The following is a 13,921-nucleotide window of genomic DNA, read 5'->3' on the forward strand; positions in this document are numbered from 1 at the left end:
AGGTTTACCTAAAAAGAGGAGAAATAATTATAACTATAACTAGGATTTTTCCTACTAAGGTTTTTTCCTAGAAAGGGTTTTAAAATTTTCCCTTATATTCCTATTATATACCTTATTCTTAATAAGGATAATTCTACTATAAAAGAAATAACTAGTAAAGAGTACTATTTACCTAGTACTCTTTAAGGGAGGCCATAAGAATATACCCTTATATTCCTATTTTACTATTATAAAGAAATAATAGGCATAGGGAGGCTTTATAGAATAAGCTAGTAAAAAGAGGCTTTATAATACGGTCTAAGGGAATAACCCTTAAAAGACAAAGACCTTTACTAGATATCTATACCTTCCTCTAGGAAAAGCGGGTTAGGATAAGCCTATCCTTATAAACAAAAATATACATGAAATGCATAAGTTAATTACGAGTAGAACGGATACCCTATTGCCTATTTTGGCCTAGCGGTTCCGAAGATATCCGCGATACGAGAATAGGTAGGGCATAGAATATTCTAGTTAAATCTACTACTTATGCTAGAACCTATAGTCTTACGTTAACCATCACGCTATAATTAGACTACCTACTAAGTTAGGAAGATATACTATAGATAGAGCTTTTTAAGCACTATAGAATATACTAGAAAGCTAACTAATTAGTCTACTAGTAGGCGAGCAATAGTCTATAAAAGACGAAGGATTTCCCTAGGAGTAGTAGATAGAATAAGTAAGTTCGCAAGTATCTTTTGCAACGCTATTCTTTTAATATATTATTTAGCCCCTTATAGGCTCGTTATAAATTCCGGACGAAATCCTACCCTATACTCCTTTGACCGATCTTTCTGCTTAAGTTATCGATTACCCGATTCTACGCTTATTACTTATACCTTCTTATATTTAGTATTAGCTATTCTTTAACTAAGTTAATCTTATCTTATTATATTTATATCTTTCTTAGTAAGATTATATATCTAAGGAAGTTTACTTCCTATATATAGAACTTACTTTTCTTTAGTTTAACTAGTTACTTTATATTTTAAAGTATATAGAGTACCTTATAGATATATTCCTTATATTCTTCTAAGGTATCTAAGAAGATTAAGATATTATCTAGGTATACTACTATAAAGATATCTAAGTATTCGCATAGGATATTATTAATTATCCGTTAAAAGGTAGCTAGTATATTTATAAGTCTAAATAATATTACTAGATATTTAAATAGTCTAAATTTTGTTTTAAAGGCTATTATCTATTTATATCCCTTTTTTATACGTATTAAGTTATAGACGCTTTTAAGGTCGAGGGCTATAAACTATTTTTTACTATATAATCGATCTTATAGTTCCGATATAAGCGGTAATAGTATTTAGTCCTTTATTATAATATCGTTTAAGCGTCTATAGTTAATAACTAGTTATAGCTTACTATTTTTCTTTAAAATAAATATAACTAGATAGCCTACTTTAGATATTAATATTCGTATATATCCCTTTTATAGATTCTCGTTAAGGTAGTCGCATAGTATTTATAGTTACTTTTCGTTTAAGTTATAGATTTTATAGAACGTCGGCGTTATTTTATCCTTAAGATAAATTTCGTAGTCCTATTAGCTATATTTAGGTAACCCTATCTTAAGTTCTTCCTTAAAGAGTTTATTATATTTCCGGTATTCTTATAGGATATTCTTTATTCTATCTTATAGGCTTTATTCTTTCTTTTAAGAGCTAGTTTCTCTTAACTTAAGCTCTTTATTAATTTATTTAAGGTCTTTCCTTTTAGTAGTAATAACTCTTTAGATCTTTATATTATATCCTTTATTCTATTTATATTAAATACTAGGTTATATAGCTATATTAGTTAGTATATAGGTCTTATTAGTCTATTTTATTATATCCGCTAATTTAGTTACTATTTTCGTTTATATCGCTAAAGCCTATAATAATTTACTTAAATAGTTATCCCCTTTATCTTATTTAATAGCTAAATTATTATAAAATTTTACTTTCTTTTAAATCTACTAATCTTAGAAACTTACGTTTTTATTCTAATATAGCTAGCTAGTTTTCTAGTTAATTAGTAGGTTGCTCTCCTATAGCTATAGAAGTCTTAATATAAGGTTATATTCTTTAATATCTATAATATCGAAGTTAACTCGTTTATTATAGCCTTAGATATTAATATTAAGGTAATTAATCTTTATATTAATAATTATATTATTATAGTTAAAAGCCTCCTTTTTAATATTTATAAGTTTATATAGATCTTTCTTATATCTTTATATAAGTCGGTAATAATTAATAACTTTAAGTAAAACGTAATTACTTATTACGCTATAGTCTAAAAGTATATATATATATTATCCCGCGATTTAGATATCTAATACTATTTAGTCGCTATAGCTTACCGTTACTATATATAAGGTCCTTAGATCTTATTATATTATACTAGTCTATAGCCCTTTTATAGATAGTATACCTTATTTTTTACTTAGTCTTTATTTATTTTATTTAGGTATTCTTCTTTAATTTATTATTAATATTATTTCTTTATATTTTTATTATATAGTATCGTATTAAGGCTTAAAAGATTAATTTCTTATAGCTAATTAAAGATTTCTTATTTCTTAACGCTATATTATTTATATTATACTACTTCGTTATTAATTATATACTATACTTTATAATTCTATTTATTTTCGTACTAAAGGTTAAGTTTTCGTTTTATATCTTTCTATTTTATATATAGTATTTCTATATCGATTCTTCCTTAGTTAAATATAGCTTATAGCCTTTATATATATTACTAGTAATCTTTTAATATACCGATATATTATTTATACTATACTTATACTTTTTTATATTTATAAACTCTATAGTTTAGATATATATATTTATTATAATCTTCTTTATTATATTTAACCTATTACGTAAGTCTTTAAAAGATTAAGGGTTTAGATACTTTAAAGTAAGTAGCGTTATGCTATTCCTTTATTTTAGCGTATTTATAGATTTTATATATCTCTAAAAGATATCTTATTAATAAACTATAATTATCGCGGTATTTAAGTAGTATACTATAATTAGGTTTTAATAATATAACTTAGTTATTTAGGTAGCGTTAATCGATTTTCTAGTAGTTTAGTTCTATACTTAGGTAGGGTTTTAAAAGTACTTATCCTTTAAACTTAACTAAGAAGGTAGTATATCGTGCCTTTATCTAGAAGTATATTATATAATCTAGGTAAACGTATAATATCTATAAAATATACTTATAGTACTTATAAGTAAGTAGTATTTATAGGTTATCTTTAAATTCTCTTTATAGTTACTATTCTTATTATAAAGCTATAAAGGTATTAACTATAGCGATAGCTATAGTATAGTCTCCTTTATATAGTACTAGTTAATATCGAATTAATATAGCTTATTAGTTTTCTATAAGAATTTAAGGTATTTATTAGGTTCTAATTTTAAGTATTTCTTTAAATTCTTTAAAGTATAAAGCGTATTCTTTAATTATAGTATTTTCCCTTAGTAATAAGGGTAGTAGTATAAGTTCGTTCTTATCTTCTATTTCTTTAAGTATTTCTTATCCTTTAAAGCTTATATCGTTAATACTTCGTTATTCCTCCTTAGGTTATTATCTAAGTTTTATAAGTATAAGGGCTATATTTATATCTTCTTTACTATATTATTTATAGACTACTTATTATTATTATCGATTTTTATTTTATATATCTTCCTAGAATCGTTTACCGTTCTTCTTAATCTAGTTTTAAGAGACTTCTTTAAGATAAGGGTATTTTAGTTCTATAAATTTAACTTATTTCTATATTTTAAGATCCTTTTATTATATTATTATAAGGGTCTTCTTTAATAGCTTTAGGAACTATCTAGTACCGTTCTTATCGCTTAAGTATACTATATATTCGTCGTTATAGTATATAGTCTAATTAAGGAGTTTATACTTTAGTTCCTATCTATTAATAGCGTTTAGGTATTTCTTACCTTTTAGGGCTAGTACTTAATAGGTTTTCTTCTCCTTATAAGGTTATTTATATTCTTTAAAGTAATATCTAAGTTTCCTATAGTTAAAATACTTTCCTTTACTTTTCTATATTATATCTAGATCTATCTTACCTAGGTTAATTATATAGGCGTAGGTAATAGGAGTTTCGCGCTTTTTCTTATAATTAGCGCGTTAGTTAAAGTTATTCCTATAAAAAGGGTTTTAGTTTCCTTTTCCTTATTTCTTTTCTTAGCGTCGCGTATATTATTTATTATCGATTTATACTACTATAGTAATATAGTCTAAGAGGTTATTAGGTCGATTTTCCTTATAGAGCTTATCCTTAACTTCTTCTTTAAGCTTATTATAGAATCGTAATATAAGAGGTTCGTTATCCTAATTAAGCTTTAAGGTAACTTAATAGAACTTTATAGTATAATCTAATACTAAGATCCTTTATCGGAGTTCTTAAAGTTTCTATTTAGCTTCTTATTCCTCGTTAGTTATTCTAAATACCTATATAATAGCTTCTTTAAATCCTTAGAAACTAGTAAAGACTTTATCTATCTCGTGATCTTATCGCGCTAGTTAGTTATTAAGAAAGTCCCTTATAATAGGTCTAAACTAAGTAAGTGCCGTTCTAGATAAATAATTTCCTATATAAAGTACCTTTTCGACTAGGTCTAAGAGTTTAATAGGGTAAAACTAATAGTAGGCCTTAAGTTAGGTAAGAAAGTCTTAAAGCGTGCTATAGGTACTATCGAATAGTCCTAGCTATTTTAGTTTAATTACTTTTCTAAGGTCCCTAACTTATCTATTACCTTCTCTATTCTTAAGTAACTATACTTTATATTAAAGGGTAATAATCTCGCGTATTATATCCTAAGGCAATATAGTAGCTTTAGAGTTAGTTAATCTAGCTTACTATATAGGTATATTAATAGTTACGATATTACTTAAAGTAACGCGGTATTATACTAAATAAGAGCTTTTAATATATAATAACCGGTATTATTCTTAAGGGATAAACCTATTAAGGGGTTTATATTAATAGATATAATAGGGCGTGGTCTAAGTAATAATAAGTATATTATATTAGTAATAAGTTAGAGGTTATAGACTATAGACTATAACTAAGTAATTAAAATTAAAGATAGAATCGTAATAAAGATTTATATTAAAAGCTATTAAGCTATCTATCTAAAAGAGTAAAAGTAGGTAGCTATATATACTTATAAAGACTATCTTTAGATTATAGGCCTAGCTATAATTCCTAACGTTAGATCGTATAGAGCGTAGTAATCTTATTAATCCTAGATTACTTAGATCTCTACGATCCCCTTAATCCTATATCTATTAAATAGTTATACCGACTATTTATCTATTAGACCGTATTATATACTTAACGCGTTTAACTATTAGCGGCCTAGTAGCTATAGTCGTAATACTAGATTATATAATATACTTTTAAATAAAGGTATAATACGACGCTTTCTTAGTTAGGTTTAAGGGATAAGTACTTTTAAAACCCTACCTAAGTATAGAACTAAACTACTAGAAAATTAATTAACGCTACCTAAATAACTAAGTTATATTATTAGAACCTAATTATAGCACGCTACTTAAATACTATAATAATTATAGTTTATTAATAAGATACTTTCTAGAGATATATAAAATCTATAAATATGCTAAAATAAAGGAATAATATAACGCTACTCGCTCTAAGGTATCCGAACACTTAATTATTTAAAGACTTATATAATAAGTTAAATATAATAAAGAAGATTATAACGAATATATATACCTAAACTATAGAGTTTATAAATATATAAAAGTATAAGTATAGTATAAACGATATAATAATATACTAAAAGATTATTAGTAATATATATAAAGGCTATAAGCTATATTTAATTAAGGAAGAATTAATATAGAAATACTACGCGAAAAATAAAAAGATATTAAAAGAAAACTTAACCTTTAATATAAAAATAAATAGACTTATAAAGTATAGTATATAATTAAATATAAAGTAGTATAACGTAAACGATATAGCGTTAAGAAATAAAAAATCTTTAATTAGCTATAAGAAATTAGTCTTTTAAGCCCCGATATAATACTACGCGATAAAAATATAAAGAAACGATATTAATAATAAATTAAAGAAGAATACCTAAATAAAATAAATAAAGACTAAGTAAAAAATAAGGTATACTATTTATAAAAGGGCTATAGACTAGTACGATATAATAAGATCTAAGGACCTTATATATAGTAACGGTAAGCTATAGTAACTAAATAGTATTAAATATCTAAATCGTAGGATATTATATATATATACTTTTAGACTATAGCGTAATAGGTAATTACGTTTTACCTAGAGTCGTTAATTATTACCGACTTATATAGAGATATAAGAAAGATCTATATAAACTTATAAATATTAAAGGAGAGGCCTTTAACTATAATAATAGAATTATTAATATAGAGATTAATTACCTTAATATTAATATCTAAGGCTATAATAAATAAGTTAACTTTAATATTATAGATATTAAAGAATATAACCTTATATTAGGACTTTTATAGCTATAGGAGAGCAACCTATTAATTAACTAGAAAACTAGCTAGCTATATTAAAATAAAGATATAAGTTTCTAAGACTAGTAGATTTAAAAGAAAGTAAAATTTTATAATAATTTAGCTATTAAATAAGATAAAGGGGATAACTATTTAAGTAAATTATTATAGGCTTTAGCGATATAAACGAAAATAGTAACTAAATTAGCGGATATAATAAAATAGACTAATAAGACCTATATACTAACTAATATAGCTATATAACCTAGTATTTAATATAAATAGAATAAAGGATATAATATAAAGATTTAAAGAGTTATTACTACTAAAAGGAAAGACCTTAAATAAATTAATAAAGAGCTTAAGTTAAGAGAAACTAGCTCTTAAAAGAAAGAATAAAGCCTATAAGATAAAATAAAGAATATCCCCTAGGAATACTAAAAATATAATAAACTCTTTAAGGAAGAACTTAAGATAGGGTTACTTAAATATAGTTAATAAGACTATAAAATTTATCTTAAGGATAGATTAACGCCGATATTCTATAAAATCTATAACTTAAACGAAAAGTAACTATAAACGCTATGCGACTACCTTAACGAGAATCTATAAAAGGGATATATATAAATATTAATATCTAAAGTAAGCTATCTAGTTATATTTATTTTAAAGAAAAATAGTAAGCTATAACTAGTTATTAACTATAAACGCTTAAATAATATTATAATAAAGGACTAAATACTATTACTACTTATATCTAAACTATAAGATCGATTATATAGTAAAAAATAGTTTATAGCCCTTAATCTTAAAGGCGCTTATAACTTAATATATATAAAAAAGGGATATAAATAAATAATAGCCTTTAAAACGAAATTTAGACTATTTAAATATCTAGTAATACTATTTAGACTTATAAATATACTAGCTACCTTTTAATAGATAATTAATAATATCCTATATAAATACTTAGATATATTTATAATAGTATACTTAAATAATATCCTAATCTTCTTAGATACCTTAAAAGAATATAAGGAATATATATATAAGGTACTCTATATACTTTAAAATATAAAGTTATTAGTTAAACTAAAGAAAAGTAAGTTTTATATATAAGAAGTAGACTTCCTTAGATATATAATCTTACTAAGAGAGATATAGATATAATAAGATAAGATTAACTTAGTTAAAGAATAGCTAACGCTAAAGAATATTAAGGATATATAAAGTTTCCTAGGATTTATATATTACTACTAACGATTTATTAAAGATTTTAAAAAGATCGTAGTACTATTATATAACTTAATAAAAAAGGAGAAAGAATTTATATAGGACGATAAGCTAATAAAGCTTTTAAATATATTAAGACTATAATTATATAGGAACTAGTCTTAACTACCTTTTATCTAAAATAATAAATTAAACTTAAAACTAATATATTATACTTTACTCTAAGAGTATAAATCGGATAAAAGGATAGTAAAGAAAGACTATAACTAATTATATTCTACTTAAAAAAGCTATATAGTATAGAACTTAATTACCTTATCTATAATAAAGAATTCCTTATAATTATTTAAGCTTATAAGGAATTTCGATACTACCTTCTTAAAAGTAAGTATAAAGTTAAGGTCTATATAGATTATAAGAATATCTTATACTTTATAATAATATAATAGTTAAATAGATAATAGATCTAATAGGCCGAATATTTATTAAAATTCGACTATAAAATAATCTATAAAAAAGGAATAGAAAACGGTTAAGCTAAGACCTTTAGTCGACGAAGTAACTATAATATAAGAGTACCTATAGCGAAAGAATAGCTCCTAGAAATTAACGAAAACAGAAACTACTAGTAATAATAGCTAAATATAATATTTAAAGTATAACCTAACGACTTAATATATTAAAAGATCCTAAAATAGATAAAAGAATATAAATTATTAAAGGGATATAATATAGAATATTTAGAAGTTCTAATATATAAGAATAAAATCTAGATACTACTAGCGTTATAAGATAAGGTTATATAAAGTATATATAAATATCTAATATATAGATACTAAGGAATCTAAAGAATAATAAAACGGATTAAATAATAATATAACTTCTTATAGCTTAAGGAAGTAGTACGATAAGTTATTAAAAAATATAAACTTTATATAAAATATAAAGCTAAACGATATAAGCTATATAGAGAATTATAACCGCTATTAGTACTAGAGAAACTATAGGATTTAATAGCTTTTAATTATATTATAAAGCTACTATAATTAAAAGAATATATAACTAACGTTAAGTATAATAGTATATTTATTATTACCGACTAATTAATAAAGTATAGATACTTCTTACTATATAAAGAAGTAAGTAATATAAAATAGCTAGTATATATATTCCTATAAATAATTATTAGTAATTATAGACTACTAAATAAGATTATCTTTAATAAAGGAAGTATATTTATAGCTAAGTTTTAGTAAGCTCTTATAGTATAATTAAGGATAAAATATAAGCTTAGTATTGCTTATTACCTATAAATAAATAGATAAATAGAACGACTTAACTAAACGCTTAAATAATATTTATAATACTATATTAGTTATAAATAAAACGATTAAGTTAAATAGCTACTAATAGCGTAACTAGCTTATAATAGCTAAGTTATAGAAATAACTAAGCTCTTACTAGTATACGCTAATTATAGATATAACCTAGAAGTATTTAAGGTTACTTAATAAGGACTATAAGTAAAACGAGTAATACTATAAGTAGATTAGCTATAAAAATTATATAAAGAAATATAATAAGAACTTTAATTTATTAAAGAACGAATATCTACTTACTATAATTAGAAAAGATTATAGGGACTAATCTTTTAAGAGGAGATATAGTCTACCTTATATAACGAAATATTAAAATAAAATAACTAAGTAATAAATTAGATTTTAAGAAACTTAGACTATTTAAGGTTAAGAAAACTATTTTAAAAGTTAACTATAAACTTTCGCTACTAATAATAATATAGATATACCTAATATTTTATATCTTATTATTAAAACTAGCGCTATAAAATACTAAACTATAGGAAAAAATTAAAATTAACGACGATTAAGAATATAAAGTAAAATAAATACTAGATATAAGAAAATAAGGTTAGTAATAAGAATACCTTATTAAGTAAAAGGGATATAGACTAGAGGAAAATACCTAGGAACTACTTAAGCACTTAACCTACTATAGCTCTCTACTTCGATAATTTTACTAGAAGGTTTAAAAGGGATTAAAGGACTAAGATCTATAAACTCCTCGCTAATACTAAATAAGAACTAATTCGCCTTATTAAGAACGCCTAATAATTATTAGTTATTTACTACCTAATGCTTATATATATTAAGCATAGGTAAAACGCTATCCTTAGTATTTACTTCTTAAATACTATAACGAAATAACTTAGAACTCTTTTCCTTTATATAATACTAAATCTTCTAAATATAAGCTAAACGATTAACGGCAATAGATATTTACGACTAAAGGTTCGTAAGCTATACCTAAAGCTCTAATAAGGCTTCCCTAGCTTCCTCCTTTTTAGAATATAGCCTACGCTACTCCGTTAATAATTTAGTTACTAGAAGAAATATATTAGCTACTACGTATAGAAAGAATTAAAAGATACCTATAAGAAGAGGCTACTAAAATACTATTATAATAGGAATAACTATTAATAATATAATTATTATAGCGTAAAGAATTTTCGGCTATTTAATAATTTATCTTCTTTACTTTAAAGTATTAAGTATACGGTATATTAGTAGGATCTCTACTTAAGTCGATATATTTAGTAAGAGTAGCGCGCTTAAAGGCTTTTCGGGAACGATTTTTTAGTATATAACTAAATATACTATTAGTAATATATCCTAAAAGGATAAAGAAATAAGAAACGATATACTTATATATAATACGATAAGGGTATATTTATATATAGCGGCTAAGGTAGCTATAATAGGTCTTACGGATAAGACTAAAAGGAGGGGAGATATCGTATTACGACCACGGCTACTAGGCCGCTAATAGTCGTCCGCGTTAAGCACGTAATACGGTCTAATAGATAAATAGTTAGCACGACTATCTAATAGATATAGGATCGAGGGGATCGTAGAGATCTAAGTAATCTAGGATTAACGAGATTACTACGCTCTATATAATCTAACGTTAGGGATTATAGCTAGGCCTATAATCTAAGGATAGTCTTTATAGGTATATATAGCTACCTACTTTTACTCCTTTAGATAGATAGCTCGATAGCTTTTAATATATTATAATTATTACGATCTCTATTATAATCTTATCTTTAATTCCGATTACTTAATTACTTAGTTATAGTCTATAGTCTACGACCTCTAACTTATTACTAACGTAATATACTTATTATTGCTTAGACTACGCCCTATTATATTTGCTAATATAAACCCCTCGATAGGTTTATCCCTTAGGAATAACACCGGTCGTTATAAAAGAGGCCTTAACTAGTTAACTACTACGTCGCGCTATAGGAGCGTTATATAGTCTTCTTTAAGTAGCTATCTATACTAGGTAACTAAAAAGAAGAAGCTTTAGAAGTTACCTATTACTCGCGAGCGGGGTATATATAATTCCCTGCCGATACCCTGCTAATATATTAGTCCTACGTAGTTAAGTTGCTCTAAAAATAAAAGCAAATTTATAGTGAACCTACACTTTTGTTATAAAGCAGAACGATGCCGGTTAGCCTATATTCCTTGTCGATAGACTATGCAACTACTCCTTCAACCCAACTCTTAAACGGCCCCTTTACCCACGCCGCTAGGACTTTAAGTACAGCAGGCACTTTATATGCTCCCTCCAGTGAGCGTGTTCTGCCCACCTCCATGGAACCTACTATATCCTGCGACCCAGTGTCAGTCGGGCACGAGCGAACGAGTTGAGCTTGCGCGACTTACAATGCGATCACCCAGGTCAAACGAAAAGTTAATTTCCCACTTCTCCGATGTCACAAGGAGGACAGGGATTGTTGGCGGCGGGAAGGAGCTTGATAACCCTTGGCCAAATGATGAAATTCGCCTGCACCAGGCTGCAAGCCACAAGCCTAGCTGGACACGGCCCTCGGCGCGGCTGCCAGAGTCGACCTTTGTCTCGATGACGACGGCGGTTGGAGCGTATGCCAGCGGTGCGTATGAGGTCTGATTAAAGCTGGCTAATGGCAGCGTGCTGCTTGCAATCTGGCATTGAACGAAGTCGGCCAGGCGAACCGCCAATGGGTTTAGGGGGTCGTCTGTGCTTGGGCACAACACCAACGCATAATCCACCATCTTGCCACTTACAGGCAGAGACACAGAAGCGCGAGTCTCGGGGACACACGCGCGGTTAATCGTTGCTTTGGTGATGTTCTCGGCCTCGACAGTGTCGAAATGTCGTACCGCTAGTTCTAGCAGGGGATCGTGTACACGCGCGTTCCACGCCGGCTCGTTGCGCTCAATTGTCTGAAACTCGTTTGTCTACAGCACAACACGTTGTAACTCTCGGAGCTCGTTATGCAACTCAGCGTCCAATTGAGCGAACTCCAGTTGGAAGGCTGGCACGTCACGATGTCGTCCTCCACTGCGAGGCGAGACAAGGCTGGCAGGGCGCATCCATACGCATGCTCAGGTTGGCCCAGCTCGAGCTTGTCCTCCAGTATGTCCTTTAGCCGTGACGGCATGAAGGCGATGCCTTGTTTGATGCTGCGTATTTGATCGAAAACTTGGAGAAATGCCTCATGCTGGTGCAAACGGCGGATGAAATGTCGGACCTGGGATTCTGGTTGCATCCGAAAGACAACAGGTTTCTCGAGGGTAACCAACAGATCCTGGGCGTTCTTCACAGGGCTTGTTGACCGGTTGCTCGGGGTTGCCTGAGAGGAGGCTTGTGAGCGCGATGGTGATGAGACTGTCGGGGGAAGTGACCGGAGTGCAGCGCTGAACCGCTGGGAGGGCGGAGGTCCGCTTCGGGACGGTTGGGTCCTACCACGGGGCGGCTGTTGGTCGTCGCTTTTGGAACTGAGCCGGGTCGGTGTTAAGGCCTCAGCCTCCCTTTCTTCGCTATCACTCCGGACCAGTCCGTAATCTACCCCCGCGTCCCTCACACTGTCCCGCGTGCCTTTGTCCAGTCCATGTTTCTTCGTTGGGGACAAGCTAGAAGGCCGCGCTTGAAGCTTGCGATTAACTGTCCTCTGATTTCTCCGAGGCTCTCTTTGCCAAACTCCCGTGTCTGCCTGTAATGATGGTGGCTGATCTGATATTCCACAGAGGTTTCTGTGAACAGGCTGGAGGACGCGATCTTCGCTACTTGTCAGACGTCGGCTCTTGGCTGAATTTGGGGGTTCTTCGAAGGGAGACGCGGCTTTTGAGCGGTTACCGCACTCAGTGAAGCTATCGGTATCCTCAATCTATGCCGAAATAACGGCTGGATTCATTTGCAGAGACGCGTGATACTGATGACGAGGCTGATCATTCGCGTTGTGTTATGGCTGGGAGTAAACTAGACCGCCGAGCTAGCTCATGGCTTAGCAGCTTGGACCAACCAATCAGGTGACGAGATGATGTTGCTGGCATCCTGCAAGCGCCCAGGCTATGGTTACTGATGATCTTCTGGGGGGAGGATTGGACCTATGTCGCGCCTCTTCAGTTGCTAGTAGCGAGTCAATTGCTATTGCGTTTACGATGCGAAACCACGGCCGTTCCTGCACTTACTGCCAATAGCTGCCTCGCGCTAGCCGGTAATTATGGAACACTGCTCTACGAGTGTCCGTTAACTATGCGAAGCGGATTTATTCTAGCGTGGCAGCCTATATTAATGAGGTCTCCCCTGTTATTCCGGCCCGCCTGTCTCCTTTATGTGTCTTTTGCTGGCAGACTTTCTCGTGATTCCGTCCATATACACCCCTGAACACCATCTCGATGCAGCTGAGAAGGCCGGCGGTCATTCTCATCGGCGCAGCTCGACGTAAATGCCGAGATAATACAATTAAATCAATGACGACCCTGGCTCGGGAGCCCGTCCAGGACCTAGTCGAAGGCCAAAGCCGAAATCCCCTCGGCTCTAGCCCGTTACAGAGGAATAGGGCCACTCAGCACCTTGAATCCGTCGTTCTCTAGGAAATACGCTTCGTAGGCGCCGGAACCCAGGCTGGCGCAGTCTAGTTTGACTGTCCCCGTCTCTCCGGGTGCATATCTCCAAACCAAAGACAACACAGAGCCTGGAGAATCGCCTTTTTTATATATACCGATCCAGTTATGTGTTTGCGGGTTCG

General features: G+C 29.9%; 1 protein-coding gene across 1 annotated transcript; it reads right to left on the reverse strand.

Moving 5' to 3' along the window:
• Positions 1–11,436: 11,436 nt before the first annotated feature.
• HRG_10842 (uncharacterized protein) lies at positions 11,437–11,942 on the reverse strand (the record flags this gene model as incomplete). Its single annotated transcript, XM_044869312.1, has 3 exons — positions 11,437–11,460; positions 11,513–11,518; positions 11,574–11,942. The coding sequence occupies 3 exons, from the start codon at positions 11,940–11,942 to the stop codon at positions 11,437–11,439; spliced, it is 399 nt and encodes a 132-aa protein (XP_044715661.1).
• Positions 11,943–13,921: the final 1,979 nt, after the last annotated feature.

Source organism: Hirsutella rhossiliensis (genome assembly GCF_020360975.1).
Source record: "Hirsutella rhossiliensis strain HR02 chromosome Unknown scaffold00017, whole genome shotgun sequence".
Taxonomy (NCBI): Eukaryota; Fungi; Ascomycota; class Sordariomycetes; order Hypocreales; family Ophiocordycipitaceae; genus Hirsutella; species Hirsutella rhossiliensis.